A 22,307-nucleotide genomic window follows, 5' to 3' on the forward strand; every position below is an offset into this window, starting at 1 on the left:
TCCTCTTCCACGGGATCTTGACGAGGATCCTCCGCCCCTTGTGCCCCACTGCTGCTGTTGCTGGTACTGTTCCTTTGAAAGTGCTACTTTTATTTCACACTATGGAAAGGATTAATATAACAAGAATTGCATGAATGAAAATAAAATTGTAACTTTTGCTAACTATTTACTAGAAGGTCCCTACTAGGGAAAGCTAAAAAAATAATGTGTTACATACCATTTCTAACAATCACTAGAAGCCACAACTCAAACAGAAAGAAGCAAAATGTGATGTTAATGAGCTAGATCACATATGCAGTTGAGTTGTCAGTAGCCTTTGGTTGCCGAACCACAGAACGGTGAACCTCCTCTTATCTCCGTTGTCTTTCCACATTAGGAGATGAAAGGCCTACTAATCACAAAAGGCACCAGGGATGGCGGGACGAAAAAGGAGGTTTACCAACCAAAACGATCAAGGTCACCTCTGGACAAATGTTTTCACTCTAATCTACTAACATAAGCTCTGTAGTCTAGCCCAGTCACTGAACGCAAGGAAAGAGCTGGAAGAATGCGTGAATTTTCAGTTAAAAAAAAATGGCATACTTTACTCAAGCCAACATTGTGGTATTTCTTTTCCATAATCTTTTTCACTGGCTCTTCTTCGGTAAATGTGATGAAACAGAATCCGCGCCGTTTGTTGGTCTTGTTGTCCATAGGAAGCTCAATTGCCTCAACCTGAAAGAAAGTTGGAAACAATTACTACAACATATCGTAAACCCCAACTCAAGACGAAGACGAGAATAAAGTGAACTGCTCTCTTAGGCTAGGGTCACATGACTGTTCTGCTCATCTGAGAAAAATCGGGCCGATTATGCCGATTGTATGTGTTCGGATTTTCTCGGACCGCACTTGGATGTCAGAATGCAGACTTATATTTTCCAGACCCCGACTATTGGATCACACTGAGCTATTCAAGCCTGAGTCCACTTTGCTGGAGTCTGTATAAAATGGACAGACTCCAACTCTTAAACATATATTATAAATTGGGTTCAGTAGTTCAATGCTGTAAATGTTTTCATAAGAATTTGGGAATTTATGAAATGTCCTATAAAGGTCTGTTCTGTTAATGATCTAAGGATCTCAGCTATTAGCGGAGATGAATCTGTGCTGCACTTTATGTACATGCTCAGTAGTGACCAGTGCTGTGGAGTTGGAGTGGTGGTGTCGCAAGTCAGTGAAATTGAGGAGTTGGGAGTCAGAAGTTTGACTTATCGACTCCACAGCCCTGGTAAAAACAGATAGCACTGTATATGGCAGTCTGCAGGAGCCCTGGAACAGTTTGTGCTGAGTTTGTAAGTTATCTGCTGTCCATCCGTAAGAAAGGAGTTCCTGCTCACTGGGACTGTCACTGATCCCCGAGAATGAGGCTCTGAGTAACTTTCATTGTGCACTTGCACACAATATTAATGAAATATATATTTCTCCATTCTCCACCTGTTACCTCATTTGGTTCATGTTGCTGATGTTACTCTGCTTCCTCTTTTAATATGCTTCTGTGTGTTTTTTAATTTTTATTGTGTACTTATAGGTCTTTAAACTAGTCTTGTCCTTTTAGCGTCCTAAATAAAATCATTAATTTTTTAAAGAATGAACAATCAAATATTAAATTATTACGCTAAAAATAGTTTTTTTTCTTGGTTATAACTGGTAGATCTGCAGAAACAAAACAATGACTTAAATCTACAGAAGCCAAAAAAGTGATATACACAGCTGGAATCATGCAGCTCTTATGGATGGGCTAAAAAAAAAACAAAAAAAAAAAAAAACACCACACCTAGTTACAGATTCCTTTTAAAGATATATTCCAGTTTCAAAAATAAAAACAAAAAACTATTATGTAATCAAGTTAGCGCTACATTTAAATAGACTTTGTTCTCAGCTTTATGTCTCTAAAAGGAAACTACCTCCTTTCATGAGATGATTAGCTATTGCGCTTTGACCACTGAGGCGAATTGAAGCAATTACCGTATTTTCCGGCGTATAAGACGACTGGGCGTATAAGACGACCCCCCAACTTTACCAGTTAAAATATAAAATCTTCTTAAAAGTCGGGGGTCTTCTTATACACCCTATGTCGTCTTATAGGGCCGGTGAATATGTGCCTTTTGGGGGGGGGGGGGGGGGGGGGGGGGAGTGATCCTGATGACGAGGGGGCGTCTCACAGGAAAGTGAGTATCCCCCATTACCTTATCGTAGCGGTGCAGCGTGGGGGTCTCAGTGCTGGGAGTGGCGGCGGCGGCTGCTGTGCTCTGCTGCGGCGGCTGCTGTGCTCTGCTGCGGCGGCTCCTCTTCTGTGTGGGGCCTCTGTGCTGTGAGGTGGCGGTGGCATATCTTTATCCAGTTGGGGCTCCTCCGGCATCTCCTTAGCCCTGGAGGCCCCGCCGCAACTCCATCGGTGCAATGCAGCGGCCATTTTCCCGGAGGCAGCTCAATAGGTGCGATGCGGTGGCCTCCGGGAAAATGGCCGCTGCTCAGATTCAGATCTCGTCCCGAAATCTCGGGACACGAGATCTGAATCTGAGCAGCGGCCATTTTCCCGGAGGCCACCACATTGCACCGATGGAGTTGCGGCGGGGCCTCCAGGGCTAAGGAGATGCCGGAGGAGCCCCAACTGGATAAAGATATGCCGCCGCCACCTCACAGCACAGAGGCCCCACACAGAAGAGGAGCCGCCGCACCAGAACACAGCAGCCGCCGCCGCTCCCAGCACTGACACCCCCACGCTGCACCGCTAGGATAAGGTAATGGGGATTACTCACTTTCCTGTGAGACGCCCCCTCGTCATCAGGATCACTCCCCCTCCCCACCCACCATATACACCGGCGTACAAGTCGATTCCCGGCGTATAAGACGACCCCCGACTTTTAAGAAGATTTTCGGGGGTTAAAAAGTCGTCTTATACGCCGGAAAATACGGTATATTGCATCTCGTAAATAAATGGTGTGCCAAAAATACTATAAAATAATGGCAATAGTAAGTCTTCGCCATTAAGTGACTTGGGCAGATTTCCATCTTCTGATGAGAACAATGACCATTCAAGGATTGTAATAATTCTTATTCATTTGTATAAGCTTTAAATGTGTATTCGAAGAAAAAAAACAAAAAAAACCTGTAGTTAAAGAGGATCTGTCACCAGTTTTTTCACAATACTGAACATTTTAAAGGAAACCTGTCACCCCCAAAATGGCTGGTGAGGTAAGCTCACCGGCATCAGGGGCTTATCTACAGCATTCTGTAATGCTGTAGATAAGCCGCCGATGTTACCTGAAAGAGGAGAAAAAGACGTTAGATTATACTCACCCAGGGGCTGTCCCGGTGCAGTCTGGTCAAATGGGTGTCTCCGGTCCGCTCCGGCGCCTCCCATCTTCATTCCATGACGTCCTCTTCGGGTCTTTACGCCACGGCTCCAGCGCAGGCGTACTTTGTCTGACCTGTTGAGGGCAGAGCAAAGTACTGCAGTGCGCAGGCGCTGGAAAGGTCAGAGAGGCCCGGCGCCTGCGCACTGCAGTTCTTTGCTCTGCCCTCAACAGGGCAGACAAACTACGCCTGCGCCGGAGCCGCGGCGTAAAGACCCGAAGAGGACGTCATGGAATGAAGATGGGAGGCGCCGGAGCGGACCGGAGACACCCATTTGACCAGACTGCACCAGGACCTCCCCTGGGTGAGTATAATCTAACGTCTTTTTCTCCTCTTTCAGGTAACATCGGGGGCTTATCTACAGCATTACAGAATGCTGTAGACAAGCCCCTGATGAAGGTGAGCTTACCTCACCAGCCATTTTGGGGGTGACAGGTTCCCTTTAAATAAAACTCTTAGACTTGATGAGACTGGTGTATTTACTTTGAGCTATCCTTTCATAAAAGGATTTCACAGCCATTCCTACATGGATTTTCAGTCTCACACCGAAGCCAGCCTGACAGTTGCAGCTTGTACTGAGCAGAGGGAGATCTCAACAGCGAGGAAGAGGAGGGACACAGAGGAGCTGACACTCAGGCTAAGTGAGTGAAGATGAACGTAAACTTTCAAAAAGTATTAAACAGCAGTGCGGACATTGATTGTCAAAGTGAGTATAACAGCCTCATTAAGTCCAAGCGGTCTATTTATTAATATACTGTATATACTTGTGTATAAGCTGAGTTTTTCAGCATTTTTTTGTGCTGAAAACACCCCCCTCGGCTTATACACGAGTCACTGTCCCAGAAGAGGGCGGGGGAGTGGAGAGCTTCGAAACAGCGGGTCACAGGAGGCAGAAGCCGGCTTCTGCGGCTAAAGCCTGTGCCTGCTGCTAAGGAGAAATTAATATTCATTGCACTGGCAATGAATATTCATTTCTCTTATAGCACGCAGTTACAGCCACCAGGCTTCCAGCAACTGCCAGGCTAGCACGGGTGCCTGCTCATTAAGGTAATGAATATTCACCTCTCTCCACTCTCATAGGCGTGAAGAGAGATGAATATTCATTATCAGCCGCAGGAGCTACTGGCACCGGAACAAGATGCTGAAGGGCCCACAGGGAAGGTAAGTAGGATGTTTTTTTTTGTTTTTTTTTTTGCTTTCCTCATGGGGATCATGCAGACAAGGATGGGGATAAGGAACTATGGATAAAAGGATGGGGACATGGAGCCATGCATACCAGGATGGGGGATGAGGGGACATTGCATACCCGAATCATAAGTTTCCCTGTTTTTCGTGGCAAAATTAGGAGCCTCTGCTTATACACGAGTAAATATGGTATATAGTTTAGATTGTCAAACCCAGCAACAGATCCTCTTTTAAAAGTGTATAACCAACTGAGATTTGATAACTACCAGATGCACCAAATCCAGTTTTGACTTGTCCTGAAGCTAATGAAGCTACAATAAAACAAAACAATGAACAATTACCTCACCAAATGTTCCAAAGTACTCCCTTATCTTTTCTTCTGGTGTGTCTGGGGACAAGCCACCCACAAATATTTTCTTAACTGGTTCTTTTGTCTTCATTGCTTTCGCCCTTTTTGGATCAATAACTTTGCCATTAAGCTTGTGATCTTTCTGCTCCATGACCTGCAAGAACAAACCATTGCTATGAACACCATATACTGCATTTGACAAAAGCTTAATCCCTTGGACCTCAACTGGCACCTAGAGAGGCACCTTATCTTTCCTTCTAAACAGATCCAGAGATGTGTGAGACAGGATTGTCATTTTAAAAAACCAAACATGATTCTGAGATACTTTATCACGAGAGGGTTACGCTACACTGATCTAACTGGGGTTAAAAAAAAAGTGACACAATAATGAAATAAAAATAGTTTAAATCATCCCCTTACTTCTAGTCCGAACATTATAAAAAAATTTTTTATACACACACACACCTCAAAAAAATAAAAGGGAACACTAAAATCCACATCCTAGATTTCTCGGAATTAAATATTTCAGTTGCAAATCTTCATTACATAGAGGAATGTGTCGAGAACAATAAAACATAAAAATGATCAGTGTAAGTCACAACTAATATCCCATGGAGGTCTGGAGTTGGAATGATGCTCAAAATCAAAGTGGAAAATTAAATTACAGGCTGATCCAACTTCAGTGGACATGCCTCAAGACAAGGAAATGATGCTCAGTAATTTGTGTGGCCTCCACGTGCCTGTATGACCTCCCTACAATTCCGGGGCATGGTCTTGATGAGGCGGCGGATGGTCTCCTGAGGGATCTCCTCCTAGACCTGCGACTACAAGCATCCGCCAACTCCTGGACAGTGTGGTGCAATGTGACGTTGGTGGATGGTACGAGACATGATGTCCCAGATGTGTTCAATCGGATTCAGGTCTGGGGAACGGGTGGGACAATCCATAGCTTCAATGCCTTCATCTTGCAGGAACTGCTGACACACTCCAGCCACATGAGGTCTGGCATTGTCCTGCATTAGGAGGAACCCAGGGCCAACCGCACCAGCATATGGTCTCACAAGGGGTCTGAGGATCTCATCTGGGTACCTAATGGCAGTCAGGCTACCTCTGGTGAGCACATGGAGGGCTGTGCGGCCCTCCAAAGAAATGCAACCCCACACCATTGCTGACCCACTGCCAAACCGGTCATGCTGAAGGATGTTGCAGGTAGCAGATCGCTCTCCACGGCGTCTCCAGACTCTGTCACGTCTGTCACATGCGCTCAGTGTGAACCTGCTTTCATCTGTGAAGAGCACAGGGCACCAGTGGCGAATTTGCCAATCCTGGTTTTCTGTGGCAAATGCCAAGCATCCTGCACGGTGTTGGTCTGTGAGCACAACCCCCATCTGTGGTCTTCGGGCACTCAGACCATCCTCATGGAGTCAGTTTCTAACCATTTGTGCAGACAGGCACATTTGTGGCCTGCTGGAGGTCATTTTGCAGGGCTCTGGCACTGCTTTTCCTGTTCCTCCTTGCACACAGGCTGAGTTAGCGGTTCTGCTGCTGGATCGTGGTCCTCCTACGGCCCCCTCCACATCTCCTGGAGACAGGCCAGTATACCTGGTAGTGCCTCCAGCCTCTGAAGACTACGCTGACAGACACAGCAAACCTTCTTGCCACAGCTCGCATTGATGTGCCATCCTGGATGAGTTGCACTGAGCCACTTGTGTGGGTTGTAGAGTCCGTCTCATGCTACCACGAGTGTGAAAGCACAACCAACATTCAAAAGTGACCAAAACATCAGCCAGAAAGCATTGGTACTGAGATGTGGTCTGTGGTCCCCACCTGCAGAACCACTCCTTTATTGAATGTGTCTTGATAATTGCCAATAATTTCCATCTGTTGTCTGTTCCATTTGCACAACAGCATGTGAAATTGATTGTCAAACAGTGCTGCTTCCTAAATGGACAGTTTGATGTGCATGGAGTCATAGTCTGTTAAGGTTTCCCTTTATATTTTCGGCAGTGCAAAATATATATATATATATATATATATATATATATATATATATATATATATATATATATATATATATATATATATATATATATATATATATATATATATATATATATATATATATATATATATATATATATATTCCAGAAAAATGAAGGCAGCACTCCAATAGAGAAAATAAAGGTGGTTTATTCCAATAGAGAAAATAAAGGTGGTTTATTGCCCCATGTGTGACGTTTCAGTCCAGGATGTCGACCTTTCTCAAGCAAACCACCTTTATTTTTTCTATTGGAGTGCTGCCTTCATTTTTCTGGATTATAGCATGAGGTTTGGTATATACCTGGAAGGATTTTTTGCACCCTAGCACGCTCGGGTGTCCTCCGAGTATTTTTTAGTGCCACAGCTGAAATCATTCAGCTGTGGCGATGAAAACTAAATCTCCAAGCACTAAAAAATACTCGGAGGACCCCCGAGCGTGCTCGCGAAATCTCGAGTAACGAGTATATTCTCACATCACTATTAATTAACCCATACTGTATAGGAAAATAATGTGCCCTACAGTGAATATAAACTACTGCCCAGCACTCACAGGAAGCCCTCACACAGCTCCATCAGAAGTGAAATACCAATGGGTTAAAATGGCGACAAAACCAAAATAGCGTTTTTTTTCCCCCTTTTATTCTTTAATGAGAAGGAAATCTTATTTTTGTACTTTCGCTTTCTAATCACCTTCAAAGGGTCATAACTTGAGTTGTAGTTTTAAATGGCACCATTTATTTTTATCATACAATGCACAGAAAAAAAAAATGGTAAAAAAAATCCAAGTGGAATAAAATGGTAAAAAAAAAAAAATTATGCGAATACAACATGGTTTTTAAGGTCTTGTTTTAACAGCATTCATTGTGTAATAAAAATGACCTGGAAAAACGATTGTCCATATCAATGGGATTACGGTGATATGAAACTGTATTTTGCAGATTATGAGATGCACCCCAAATTTTGGGAAGGAAAATGGGAATGTTTTTTTAATCTAATGGTGGTGAGTCTTATTGTCTGCTTTAATCAGCTTACTGGGGGAGGGGTGGGGGAAGAGGGATTGTTTTACAATATAGAAATATATAATACCTAAGAATTGCAGCGTCCGTAAAATTCCAGTCTATCAATATAAAACATTAAAGCACCCGTAAAAAAATAAATACAAAAAAATTGTGCTTTTATTTTCCCAGAAACTACAGTTCCTTTCTGAAAATGCAATCAATATGTTGTACGTACCCCAAAATGGTATCAATAAAAGGTGTCGGCTCGGGTAAATAAATATTCATATATATATATATATATATATATATATATATATATATATATATATATATATATATATATATATATATATATATATATATATATATATATATATATTGGACAAGATTGGTAGCATCAATCACACGGTCAGGTCCTTTTTACTGCACAATGAACACCATAAAAACGAAGTCCGAAAAACAATGGTGAAATTTCAGCTTTTACACAATATCACCTCACTTGGAATTTTTTACCCTACTTTTTAAAAGAGTATATGTTAAAATGAATGACAATAAAAGCTACAATTTGTTTAGCAAGAAACAAACCCTTATACAACTATGCAGAAATAAACAAAAAAAAAAAAAAGTCTTAGCTCCTGGAAACGGGAGGATAAAATGCAAGACTGAAAGGCCCAGACAGGGTTAATGAGGAGTTTAATCTGCAAGAAATACAATGCAAACTCGCCATTATTTTAAACCCCTTAAAAGGATACTCTGGGGAGATGACAAATTCTTCACTGTTCCAGCACTCACAAACAATAAAGATGAGGTGCCCAGTGCAGTTCTATTATCTTTGGAACACTTGCAATTCAGTGTAACAGGGGCTGCTCCTCACTGCTCCCCCTTCCCATTGCGTTATACACCACTGGTCAGCTCCACACTGTGAGACACAGGGGTTCTGCTGCAGAGAACAGGGAGCGTGGCCTGCGGCAGGCTGTTCCTAGCTGCTCACTCCATGATATCTGCCTTTATATGGTCCAAGAACAGTGGGTATACTCTCACACTAGCAGTTATGTCAACAAGATGCAAATACACGCGGTGACCCTCTCGTCTGGGTTTATACCATGTTTGACAGATGCATCAGATGGCTGAATGCTTTCTTCAGGCTGAGGAGACAATGATGTGACAATCCAGGATGATAAAGTTGCAGGGGTCAGGACACTACCAAGTTGATATGGGGGGAAGAGGGGGAGGGTTGAACATTTCAGCACCGAATAAACCAACGCAGTTCTCTGCCTCTGCTACCAGCACGAGGACATGGCAGGATACATTATGCGATGTCATGGGTTGTACAGCAAAGGATCACAGCGTGGTATTTGCATTATCTGGCTGACATGACTGCTACTAGAAGGGAGCACGCCGCCTGTTCCTGGGACTGAATAGAGACCCGATATCAGGGTGCGAGAAGCTAGGAACAGGCTGCCGCAGGCCACGTCCCCCCATTATAGCACTGAATAGAGACATATCAAGTGGCGAGCAGCTAGGAACAGCCTGGAGCAGGCCAAGACCCCTGTTCTTGTGAAACAGCCATTATCAGGAGACAGGCTGATAGTAACAGCATGGAGGGGGGGGGGGGGGGGGGGGGGGGAGACAGTGAGGAGCAGCTCCTGTCAAACTGAATTACAATGGTTATAAAGATAATAGAACTGCACTGGGCATCTCATCTTCATAGTGTGAGTACAGGAACAGAACAAGTGTTTTATTTCCCCGGAGTACCCCATCAATACAGGCAGAATGAATACCAATGGCGTCCATGTTCTCCTGTTTAACAGGTGGTCACTTTCTCACTTTATGAGTATTACATAGTGGCATCAAACATTCAATCCCAACTGGCAGCTCTCTGATATTCCTCTCCTCACAAAGCTCCACCCTTTTTGATTGTCCTCTCATGCAGCAGTAAATATAATTTCTGCTTTAAATAAACCCGCTGACAATACCTCTCTCTATATCACTAAGTGATGTGTGTAGAATGTCCAGTATCTGTACGAGATGTAGCCTCACTGTGTTAAACGCTAACAGTGAGAAACTTGTCACAAGCAGGAGTCACCACCAAGGGGCAGGTAGGAGAACCTGAAGCAGCATCACATAACATATTATAGATTAGCAGTTGTGCTTTACACTACAAACATCACTACTGTCATTATACAGAACCAAGAGCTGAAGAAAACGCAAGGAGGCCTATTTTTGCAAAGCCAGTAGCACTGTAAGACCTGTAGGGTACATAAGGGGAACCAAATCAGAGGTTAAAAGGAGCTAGAATGGTAGACCATGTAGAAATGCCACTGCAACTAAATCAGGTATACACTATGCAAAACCTCTACATTATGCTTAACATAGGCACCATACAGGCAAAGAAAAAGTACCATAGTTCCAACTCAAAAACATTTCCCAGATCCGCGCATTCCTTGACCATGAAACCATAAAAACACTAGTGCATGCCTTTATCTCCCGCCTCGACTACTGCAACCTCCTACTCTCTGGCCTCCCCTCTAGCAACCACTCCAATCCATCCTACATTCTGCTGCCCAACTAATCCACCTGTCTCCCCATTATTCCCCAGCCTCTCGTCTCTGCCAGGCCCTTCATTGGCTTCCTGAGGCTTCCAGAGGCTACAGTTCAAAACACTAAGGGTATGTTTCCACGTTCAGGAAACACTGCGTGTTTGACGTTGCGTAGAGCCGCAGCGTCAAACACGCAGCGTCCAGATGTTACAGCATAGTGGAGGGGATTTTATGAAATCCCGTCTCCACTATGCATGGTAACACGCATCCGGTGGCCCTGCGATTCCGGACATGCGGCGCGTCTTTTTAGATCGCAGCATGTCCGTTTACCTTGCCGCGACGCTGAGCCGCCGCAAGGTGAAAAACAGGGCCCTATGTGTGGGGTGTGATGATGCCGGATGTGTGCAATGAACACATCCGGCATCATCGCGTCACAGAAGGGGGCGGAGCGAGTTTGCCGCTCCGTCCAAACCGTCGGCCATCCTGAACGTGGACACGTACCCTAACAATGACATAAAAAGCCATCCACAACCTGTCTCCTCCATACATCTGTGACATGGTCTCCCTGTACCTACCTTCACGCAACCTTCGATCCTCTCATGATCTCATTCTCTACTCCTCTCTCATCTCTTGCTCCCACAACCGCATCCAAGACTTCTCCTGTGCTCCCCCCATACTCTGGAACTCTCTACCACAACACATCAGGCTCTCGCCTACCACGGAAACCTTCAAAAGGAACCCGAGGACCCATCTCTTCCGACAAGCCTACAGTGATCCTCAACCTACTGAACCGCCGGACAACCAGCTCTACCCTCTCCTAGTGTATCCTCACCCATCCCCTGCAGACTGAGCCCTCGCAGGCAGGATCCTCTCTGCTCCTGTACTTGTCTAAGTTACCATAGAAAAAATACGATCAAAAACACCCAACAAAGTTTGTAATAGAAAATAGTATAAATACTTTATTAAATATAAATACAAACGATATTCAATAAGGCCGCTCGGCGTCCCGGGTTGCCTCGGTGATGTACGCGTCATCATTGGTGGACGGGATCGAGTAATGGCGGCCATGGGATTGTATGTGTAAAGGGCGGCATTGCCCTACTAATATTAGATGTCGGCGCGGCTTGGAGTTATCCACTGCTATGGCAACATGGTGAATGTGCACATATATGACATCACCTTTCTAACACACACTGATTGGCATTATACTACTCAGCTGTTGCACAGAGCAGCGATTGGTGGGTGCTTTCTATTTTATGTTCGTCACTTCCCCTTACCTGTTACCCCTTGAGAAAGGCTCATCACGCCGAAACGCGCGTTGGGGTGGGTACACGCTGTGGACCGTGATTTATTTCGTGCCTGCGCAGGTAATTATGGTTTATCTTAATAACAGCCATGACCTGAGTTTTTCCTACTTCCCTCCCTGGCCTTATTGAATATCGTTTGTATTTATATTTAATAAAGTATTTATACTATTTTCTATTACAAACTTTGTTGGGTGTTTTTGATCGTATTTTTTCTATGGTAACTTATCTTTAGTTAGCGATTATCCCATAGACATGTCCGTTATGGCCCTTCTAATGTAATTGCATTATATGTTATCCATCTTTTATTGGTATATGGGCATGCTTCTCATGAAGCTGTGACTTTCATTCCTGTACTTGTCTGTAACTTGTTTTACTCATGTTTATTGTACTTGTCTATAATTGCCCCTTCACATGTAAAGCAACAAGGAATAAATGGCGCTATAAAAATGTATAATAATGGAGCAGCACAGTTAAAAGGAGAAATACTCCAGGGGGGTGCATTGCTTCAAAAGAACGACAACTCATCTACAACCCAAGAAACCAAAAGAAAAGTACAGGCAGAAATTTAAGCCATTCAGAGTTCATTCACCCAGTGATCTAGCAATGTTTTAATAACTCAATGGAACCATTTTCAGGCTTAAAAATTATACTGAGGTACTGAAATGCTGCTATAACACTAAGGTAACAGACCTGAGTGACTTCTCCCTCCCCACCACCCCCAAAGGTGCTGCATCTACTTTCATTTTAGGCACAAAAAAAGCCATCATTTTGGGACCAGTGGGATCCCAACTACTTGGATGCTACCAATCCTGAGAAAACATGTTACGGCCTCTGCGGTGACATCTCAAACACCTGGTTATGCAGGGGAACTGTAGCTCTGTTACAGTACATTGCCATTGCATAAATCATGGCATACCCTGGCAATATGTCATCACTGTTAGAAATAGAAATGTCTTTTTGCCAGAAGCATTCTGTGACCACTGTCATCAGGACAGAGTTTGCCAGATGATACCAGTGAACTTGCATTCACTAGTAAATGGAAACACCAAGAAATGATAGAAAGGAACACCCAATAGCCAGGTCACATGTATTCGTACCCAGAATAAACACATTTTCAAAAAATTTAATACAATAGAAATCTCACTTAAAGCATACCTTATCAACACCTTCAGATTCTTTAAACAATACAAAGCCGAAGCCTCTTGACCGACCAGTGATTGGATCCAGTTTCAAGGTACAGTCTACAACTTCTCCAAATTTTGAAAAGTAATCCTTCAGGTCCTTCTTTGTAGTGTCCCAGCTAAGCCCGCCAATAAACATCTTCCTGCACAAAAAAGACGCAGATCTTTACAGATTTTACAAAGATTCCTTATAGAAACCCATCGGAAGTTTCATATTAACCTAACTATGGTCAGAATGAAATAGTGACAGACTACCTAAATGCAGTGGCGTTTCAGAGAAAACGGTGAGAACTGTCTGCTGGTGGGCTTATACTGGCATATACTCGCACTCAGAAAAAGAATGTTGCCATAGCACACAAACAATTACAAGAGGTCAACAATTTAAGGAACAGAAAACCTGTCTCACCACTGAAGCCATGGATTACACTTAACATGATCCTTTAAAAGGGGTTGGGCACTACTTTACAAGTCCCTTTCATGACATCTGTCATAGATAAGAACTTTACCAAATACTTCTGTAGCCAGCGCTGCTATTCTGGTCATGTAATCTTTGGACGAGAATCCAGTGACATCCTGGCTCTGAAAACTCGATGGGTAGGGCTCTATTCAGCATAGTTTACACTGTCTGAAGCACCATGCACAGACACAGTGCTGCAGACACACACTCCCTCTTTTATAGAATAAGTCAGCTCAGCTGAATCATTACAAACACTTCCAGATCTCATCTCACAGCAGTCAGTGTGGGGGAACGGTGAGGTGAGATCTGTAAGATTTTGTAATGATGCATAACTCCGCTCTGTTGTATATGTACACAGTAGTTGTAGAGATCCATGGCCTTTTCTCCCCTGGATGAAATTACATTCTTAGGATTGGTCAACCTCATGCAGAGGAAGAAGTACCTACCACAGAGACATATCTCTGGTAATGCCTAGTTGAACTAAAACATAAATAATCTAAATTTTACAATCTATTATCTTCAAAACTGAGAAAAGAAATTAAAAAATATAAACGTTTTACTCAGCTCTGCAGAAACTATTCCATGATGCTGATACTGGTCAAAAGTTTTTTAAAGCTAAGCAATCAACATTATAATTCAGGAAACGCCCTTTTACTCCACTAAATGGGTAAGTCCTGAAAGGTTCACGTAAATCAGCAGTTAATAGGTGAACGAGTCGATTATTCGCCAATGTAGAGAGATCACCCGGCAAACAAGCAACATGCTCACTTGTTGAGTGATTGACTTGTTTATTGCAGCATATCCACCCATGTAATCAAGGAATGTGCTGCTGATAACAGGATACTGAATAGGGACAGAGATCATAGCAGTGATCTTGTTTATAGTCCTATATGGGGGTTAAAAATAAATTGTACATGGGCCTAAAATGGGGATCAGAAAAAAACAAAAAAAAAACTATACACTCACCTCCTGAACTGGCCCAGCTCCTCCTGGCGCAGACAATGTCAGGTAATGGCTGCAGCTTTTTTTTTTTATTCTGTCTAAACAGGACTTTGCTTCGATCTATCAATCTCAAACAGGGAATAAAAGAAAAAAAGTCTACCAGGTCCACGCTTAGGTAAAAGCTAAATTAAAGACTATAGGAGGATCTCAAAAAGGCCTCAAAATAGTAGACCTCCTTCTAATTTTGGAAAATCTACTTAATTGCTGTAGCAGCTGCTGGGGGCTCAATGTGCAGCATAAGGCCGGGATCACACATGCGAAAAATACGGCCGAGTCTCGCACGTTATTACCCGGCATTGCTGCCGTCACTCAGGAGCGGAGCGTGCGGGCGCATAGCAATACATGGAGCAGCACGCTTCTCCTGAGTGACGGCAGCAATGCCGGGTAATAACGTGCGAGACTCGGCCGTATTTCTCGCATGTGTGATCCCGGCCTAATAGATGCTGATCCTTCCAAGATTAAGAAAAAAAGAAAATCTTTTGACTGCAATGAGCAGAAACACTAGGACAAGCAGACCATTTTGCCCAATACCAAACAGTATAATTAAGGCTGCTGGCATATGGACTGATTTTCCTGTGTATGTATACGTGTAGGTATGCGTGGTATATGTGTACAGGTATACGTATGTATACGTGGGACAGGTCAGAGAGGCCCGGCGCCTGCGCACTGCAGTACTTTGCTCTGCCCTCAACAGGTCAGACAAAGTATGCCTGCGCCGCGGCACGAAGACCAGAAGAGGACGTCATGGAATGAATATAGGAGGCCCCAGACCGGACCCGAGACACCCATCGGACCGGACCGCAGCGGGACTGCCCCTGGGTGAGTATAATCTAACCTCTTTTTCTCCTCTTTCAGGATACATCGGGGGCTTATCTACAGCATTACAGAATGCTGTAGATAAGCCCCTAATGCCGGTGGGCTTAGCTCACCATCGATTTTGGGGGTGACAGGTTCCCTTTAATTGAGCGTTTCTGCCTATATTATATGGGGGGTTTAGTACTACGGTAGTTACAGTATACCTTGTTGCATTATTGAGGCGACTATCATTTAAGGGTGCATACACAGCTCTCTGAACCTCTTGGGACTTGAATCATGAGTCTAGAAATGAGGTGTAAGGGGTAACGTTTCTCCTTATGGAGAGTGACATACCAGCTGGCTTGTCAAGGTAAGGAGGCTTATTCGCCGTGCAATGCTCCTCTGGGAAATTAAATATTCAAATTGCCTCTTCTGAAAAAAAGAGGACGCAAGTCCTCTTTTTTTCAGAAGAGGCAATTTGAATATAGAGCCTAGAAATGTAATTTGTGTTAAAAACCCTTCAACTACAGGGCCTAATAGGGCATACTAGGGGGAGTCGATGCTGAGCAGGGGCGCCACCTGCACAGGTCCTAGGGTGCCAACCTCTGCAGCAATGTACGGCAATACCAGAAGCATAACAGGGTTCTTCTTGGCAATCCTTCATTTGCAATCCATTAGCAGGCTTTTTGTTTTCTATAGGCTTACATCAATGCCCCCTCTATTTTTTGGTTTAGCAGTTATTACATTAGTGACCACCATATACAGGAACCATTTTCTTGGCCATGACAGCTACCTGGTACCTAGATATTATATCCAATATTATTGGTGGCCACTTCTACCCAAAAGCTTCACCCATTTACCCCTGAGACAGTAGGCTCCTTATTACTAATAGGTGCAATATATACTTGGGAGTTATGTGCAATTTATATTTTTTCATCTTCCCTATCCTTTCTTACCAGTAGGCTCTTTATCACAATAGGGAATAGGTGCAATATATGTTTGCTTGCCTGTACGTACACCTTGCTTCCCTATTTTTTGCCCTTTTCCCCCCCATTAACAACATTGATATGAATGCACCCCTATGATATAGGTTTCTGAATAATTGTATCTGCTGTCTGACCTTTGTCCTTTCCCTCACTTCAGGGCCTACTAAGGCACAATAGGGAGAGCCATTGTCGAGCTGGGCACCACAGCACAGGTTCTAGGGTGCCAACCTCGGCAGAAAGGTAGGGGATCAACAGTTGGACATAAGGGTCACCCTACACCTTATTTAAGCTGAACAGCAAACTTTTTGGCCATCTGTTTGTATGTTGTATTTTATACATTGTTTATCTTTCTTTCTTAATACACCATCAAAAGTTATGTTTTACATTATTCCTATTTGATACTGTGCTTTGGTGGGTGATTTGTAGAACAGATTTGGTAAAATGACATCTCCCTCACTGATACCACGTCATGCAGTGTTCGCTGCATAAGGATATATTCACACCATTCAGAAGTGCTAAACTGTCTAAAAAGAAAAAAAAAAGAAAAATAAAATTATATATATATATATATATATATATATATATATATATATATATATATATATATACATACATACACACACAAAGGGGTCTCTGCAATTGTTAGTGTGGAGTTTCCTTGTGTCTCCTAGGGCAGGCAGTGAGGTTGCCCGTGTTATGGAGGCAGTGTAGCGGTCACCGATAATGGGGTACTGCACTTCATGTCAACAGTGGCTGAATGTATTTAGGCGCTATATCCATTTCCTTGCTTTAGGTACTGGATTCATCTAGTTTTACCTGATACAGTGGGCACCAGATGAGGGACGCTTACTGGCTGGTTCTCAAAGCCTTGTCATAACTTGGGATAAGTGGCTATTGATCCTTTTAGAGATCAATGATGTGTCAGTGAAATGCTATTTGTACCAACTAGACTGGTAACAAATCCAAAAGCAAAACACACCAAGAATGATTGGAGATGATGAATCTATTCCATTCCACATTCATGCACTGAATATGCTGGAAATGCTACATTGATGGGGGCCCTGACTGCCGAGACACCCATGCATGGTCAGGCCAGGAAGACCCGGCCATGTCCCCCAGCCGTAGGACACTGCTGCTCCAGCCACACTCCTCTCAGGCTCTGTTCACATGTCTGCTTGTCGGGTCCGTTTAGGACAGACACAGAATCAGGATAAATGGAAGTAGACGGGCAATTGTTACCATCCACCTCTCGTGTCTCCCCTTTTCCTCATAGATTGTAAGCTTGCGAGCAGGGCCCTCATTCCTCCTGGTATCTGTTTTGAACTGTGATTTCTGTTATGCTGTAATGTCTATTGTCTGTACAAGTCCCCTCTATAAGTTGTAAAGCGCTGCGGAATATGTTGGCGCTATAAATAAAATTATTATTATTATTATTACATGGGGTCTGTCTGGTGTCACGTTTTCTTCAAAAGGGAAGCGGTTGGAAGTAAACATTGTACGGAGTCACACTGTGCAGCGGTCCGAGGCCAGGTGTATAACCACTGATCCAGGATGACCTACCCCTGAGGGTGGCTTTACACTACCTGATGGTGGTCGGTAAATGGCACTGAGCAGCTTAGGCTGGTTTCACACTTGCGTTTTTGTAAGCTGCGTTTTAGCGCTAAAAAACGCATGCGTTTTTTCCCTATACTTAACATTAAAAACGCATGCGTTTTTTCGCATGCGTTTTGACGCGTTTTCGGCAACGCATGCGTTTGACGCGTGCGGTCATTTGCAGAAATGCAACCTGTAGTAATTTCTAGCGGCGTTTTTTCGCGGCAAAAAAATGCATTGCTGTCTATGTAAACGCATGCGTTTTTAAGCACATGCGTTTGTTTGCGTTAAAAACGCATGCGTTTTTATAGAAAAACACAAGAAAACACAAAAAAAAAACAAGAAAACACTAACCCTAACCATAGGGATCCTAACCCTAACCCTAAGGTTAGGATCCCTAGTAACCCTAGGGATCCTAACCCTAGGGATCCTAACCCTAACCCTTAGGGTTAGGATCCCTAGGGTTATGGTTAGGATCCCTAGGGTAACGGTTAGGGTTAGGATCCCTAGGGTTATGGTTAGGGTTTGGATCCCTATGGTTAGGGTTAGGATCCCAAGGGTTATGGTTAGGGGTAGGGTTTGGATCCCTATGGTTAGGGTTAGGATCCCAAGGGTTATGGTTAGGGTTTGGATCCCTATGGTTAGGGTTAGGGGTAGGGTTTGGATCCCTTTATCACCTTGATGGTGGGGGGTGGCTTATCAGTGACCTGGTGACCAGGACATTCTAATAAAAAGCTACCCCTAACCCTAGGGATCCTAACCCTATCCCTAGCTAATTCTATTAATAGTGTGTTTTCTAGTTGATTTTGATGATTGGCAGCTGTCACACACTTCTCAGCATGCGTTTCAAAAACGCAAACGTGGGAAAAAACGCATGTAAACGCGGGAAAACGCCGCGTTTTGCCGCGTTTTTTGCCGCAAAAACGCATGCGTCTAAAAAACGCACCGTTTGCATGCGTTTTCATGCGTTTTTTCACCACATGGGTTTTTTTTTAAAAACGCTGCAGATCAAAACGCAAGTGTGAAACCAGCCTAAGTGTAGCGCTCAGCACAGATCGCGCTGTGAAAATATGCTATCATTCTCAGCAGTGCGGGTCCTGTTTACACAGAATAAAGTGCTGCCGAGAACAGGGATTATTCTTAGTCAGCTTAAAGGGAGCCTGCCTGATCTGCATGAGCCCACTGATATGTGGAGAAGTCTCAGGAAAGCCTGTCTTTTATTCATGGCCGTTGTAATGAGGAGTCCAGTGGGTGGGTCTACTCTGACTGACAGTCTTATTACCTGTATGTGTGTGCATGCAGAGTGCTGTCAATCACTGACCAGACCCGCCCACTGGACTCATTCATACCAACATCAGGCATTTCAATGATTAAAATACAAGTTTTACTCAAACCTTTTCACAAAAAAACTTAATCTAATTAGCTCATTTAAAGGGAACCTGTCACCAGGTGCGGTGCGGGGATACGCGAAGATTACGGGTCTCATCCTAGAGCTCCTTGCGGTACTATGGCTATGCCCACACCACTCCTGAGCCAGTGGGAGTCTCAGATCCCCTGTCTGCCCCCTGCAGGCCGTGGGGGACAAGTACAGTCACCACGGCGAGGGTTTGTGTCTGGGGGGCATTTGCCAGAAGGGCTACCAATGGCCGACCAGGACCCCGTGTGCGGTTATACATGGCCCCTATGACGAGGAGGACGGGCGTCCCTAGTAGGCAGCTCACCCCTCGTCTTCCTCGGTCTTGCCGGAGTTCATACTCAGCCCCTCGCCGGGCCCGCTGCCCTCTGCCTCGCTGGCGGAAGCCTCCATCATAGTCTCGTCCTGCATCTCGTCTTCCCCCGACATCTCCCGTTATCAACAATAGCGAGGAAAGAGGAGCAGCAAAAGCGAGTAATGGCGGATTCCTGTCCGTGCCACTCCTCCGCTGCTCATGGCGCCGCCTCCCCGCGCGCAGTAATGGCGGCGACACGGCTTGAAATGGCCGCCGGGTCCGTCCTGTCACAGCTGCGCGCTTTCTGCGACACTTTGTAGTGTTACCATAGAGACGGCACGGTCCAGTGCACTTGTACCGTCAGAACATAGATCTAGTCATTTCTCCAGTCACCAGTTCTTATAGCGCCGCCATGACGGGTCTGCGCCCTCACTGTCATGGCACTGCAATAATGTGGGGCCATGGGATAGCGGGGGTCCAGGCAGTCACCCAAGGGGTCTCCACCCTGTGCCTCGGGGCTGCATGACGCATTGCCCCCCACAGAGCGGCCTCATTCACACTCCGTGTTTCCAGTCCGTGTGGTATCCGTCATTATCAGCCATTATATCCTGTGGTGCTGTGTTACACATGATACCGTGTGTCTGCACGGAGACATGGATGACCATAGCCAGTCTATGGCTCCGTAAAGAATACGGCTGGCGTCAGTGTGCTGTCCGTATATAACACTGCACAGTATAGGAGACGCGTCGCCATTTCTCCCCACTGACGGTATAACGGACACACGGAGGGAGAACGCTGATGTCACCAGTGTCGGTTTTTCATGTGTGCATTGTATATGGACATTGTATATGGTCGTGTGAAGGGGCCGAATGTGTCTTCTGTTGGGTAGTAAAACCCTCTCCGGCCGGATCACTCCAGAGTGCTGTGGACCACAAACCACTTTCCCAATGGAAGGCCTTTAGGCCATGTTCACACAGGGTGTTTTCGCTTTTTTTCTTCTGCAGCAAAACCTGATCTTCTTGTCAAACCAGGCCTCATCTTAATGGAGAGTGTAAAGGAAGCCGGGCATATATGGTGGCTGAGGGTGCCACACACCCCAATGTGCACTGCAAAGTAATGGCTGCTAGTATATTCGTGCACTTGTACATTCATTTACTACTACAGGGGTGCAGACCCCATTTTTTTTCTTCCATGGAGACAAAGGGTGGTCGCACAAAATACATTGATTTAGATTTGCTGACTTATCTGTAGATCAGTTTATCAGTTTACAAAATGAAACTATTCACACTTATTTTTGTAAGCATTCCCAGTACATCAAGTGGAAGAAGGAAACCGATAAAAAGGAAACCTTACCTGGACCCTCCACTCAGTCTATGGTACTTGTGGGAATGATGGAGTTGCTGTTTGCCTTCTCCAACACTCCCATACAATGACTAGAACAGTGGCGCACATGGATCACCACTTCATTTATAAAGGAAGTAACCACCGGAAAACTGTTAATCCTGAGGATAGTCATCAATGTCAGATCAGTCAGGGTCTAGCACCCCCACCGATCAATTGCTATTGGTGGCAGCGACTGCCGGCGGGAAGTACTTGCTTGCGGAGCTGGTCATCTACTTGTAGCTGCCACCACAAGGTACTGCACATCCGCCTCCTATACAAATCAATAGGAAGCGTATATGCAGTACCAAGCCCCGGGCACTACAAGTAAGCGGCCAGCTCCGCAAGCAAGCACTTCCTGCCGGCAGTTGCCGCCGCCAATAACAGTTGATTGGCGTGGGTGTCAGATGTCAGACCCTGGCCGCTCTGACATTGATGACTATCCTGGATAGGCCATCAATGTAAAACTAGAGGCCAATCTCTAAATCCGGGTTTGATTTTTATTTTTTTTAAATGAAAAAAAAAATAAAAATCATCATGTGACCATCTGTATTAAAAAACCTTTCAATTCTCACACTGGCCTATAGACTCCTGCTTTCTTTTGTTTCTGGAAATCACATGTCATGTACATAGCCACACTAGTCAGATCCCAGCACTATTTTTTGTATTGAAGCATCTAATGAGCCTATGCAAAAAAGTCACTGACAGGAGGGAAAGTAGTAGTGATGAGCGAGTATACTCGTTACTCGAGATTTCCCGAGCATGCTTGGGTGTCCTCCGAGTATTTGTAAGTACTCGGGAGATTTAGTTTGCAGCGTCGCAGCTGAATGATTTACATCTGTTAGCCAGCTTGATTACATGTGGGGATTCCCTAGCAACCAGGCAACCCCCACATGTACTTATGCTGGCAAACAGATGTAAATCATTCAGCTGCGGCAAGAAAAACTAAAACTTCGAGCACTAAAAAAAAATACTCGTCGGACACCCGAGCATGCTCGAGAGATCTCACGTATACTCGCTCATCACTAGAAACACGGGTATTACATACCTGGTAATGTGTTTTTTCATGAGACATGACGGCACCACGAGAGAGGGGATCCGCCCATCAAGGACAGGAAACCTTCAAGATAAAAGGGGCGGCTCCTCTCTCCACATCAGTTGTTTACAGAGTACGAGAGGAACTCCGCTGGTTAGTGTACACATAAATACATCCTATACGGTTCTATTCACCGATATCCCAGGGAGTGTATAATACAAATAATGCTAATAATGCACCCAACTAATGACGTGATCAAAAGGGTGGGAATATAAGGGTGCCGTCATGTCTCATGAAAAAACACATTACCAGGTATGTAATACCCGTGTTTTTCCATCATACATGACGGCACC

The 22,307-nt window shown here is 44.5% G+C and overlaps 1 protein-coding gene across 6 annotated transcripts in view; it reads right to left on the reverse strand.

Moving 5' to 3' along the window:
• HNRNPD (heterogeneous nuclear ribonucleoprotein D) overlaps positions 1–19,913 on the reverse strand; it is a 24,319-nt gene extending 4,406 nt beyond the window's left edge. For 2 of the 6 annotated variants that reach the window (XR_013218033.1, XM_077274661.1), the window contains exons 1-5: positions 19,551–19,788; positions 12,971–13,160; positions 4,923–5,084; positions 583–714; positions 1–99 (exon numbers count right to left, since the gene is read on the reverse strand). The exon at positions 1–99 is cut by the window's left edge and continues 1 nt beyond it. Coding sequence is in view for 3 of the 6 variants with exons in the window: in XM_077274661.1 (XP_077130776.1) it covers positions 1–99; positions 583–714; positions 4,923–5,084; positions 12,971–13,160; positions 19,551–19,672 (705 nt within the window). In the remaining 3 variants the exon portion in view is untranslated. Of the gene's footprint in view, positions 100–582; positions 715–4,922; positions 5,085–12,970; positions 13,161–19,550 lie in introns of all 6 variants that reach the window. The other 4 variants (XR_013218030.1, XR_013218028.1, XM_077274649.1 and 1 more) reach the window with 4 other exon arrangements.
• Between the last annotated feature and the right edge of the window lie 2,394 nt (positions 19,914–22,307).

Source organism: Ranitomeya variabilis, chromosome 1 (assembly GCF_051348905.1).
Source record: "Ranitomeya variabilis isolate aRanVar5 chromosome 1, aRanVar5.hap1, whole genome shotgun sequence".
NCBI classification, from domain to species: Eukaryota; Metazoa; Chordata; class Amphibia; order Anura; family Dendrobatidae; genus Ranitomeya; species Ranitomeya variabilis.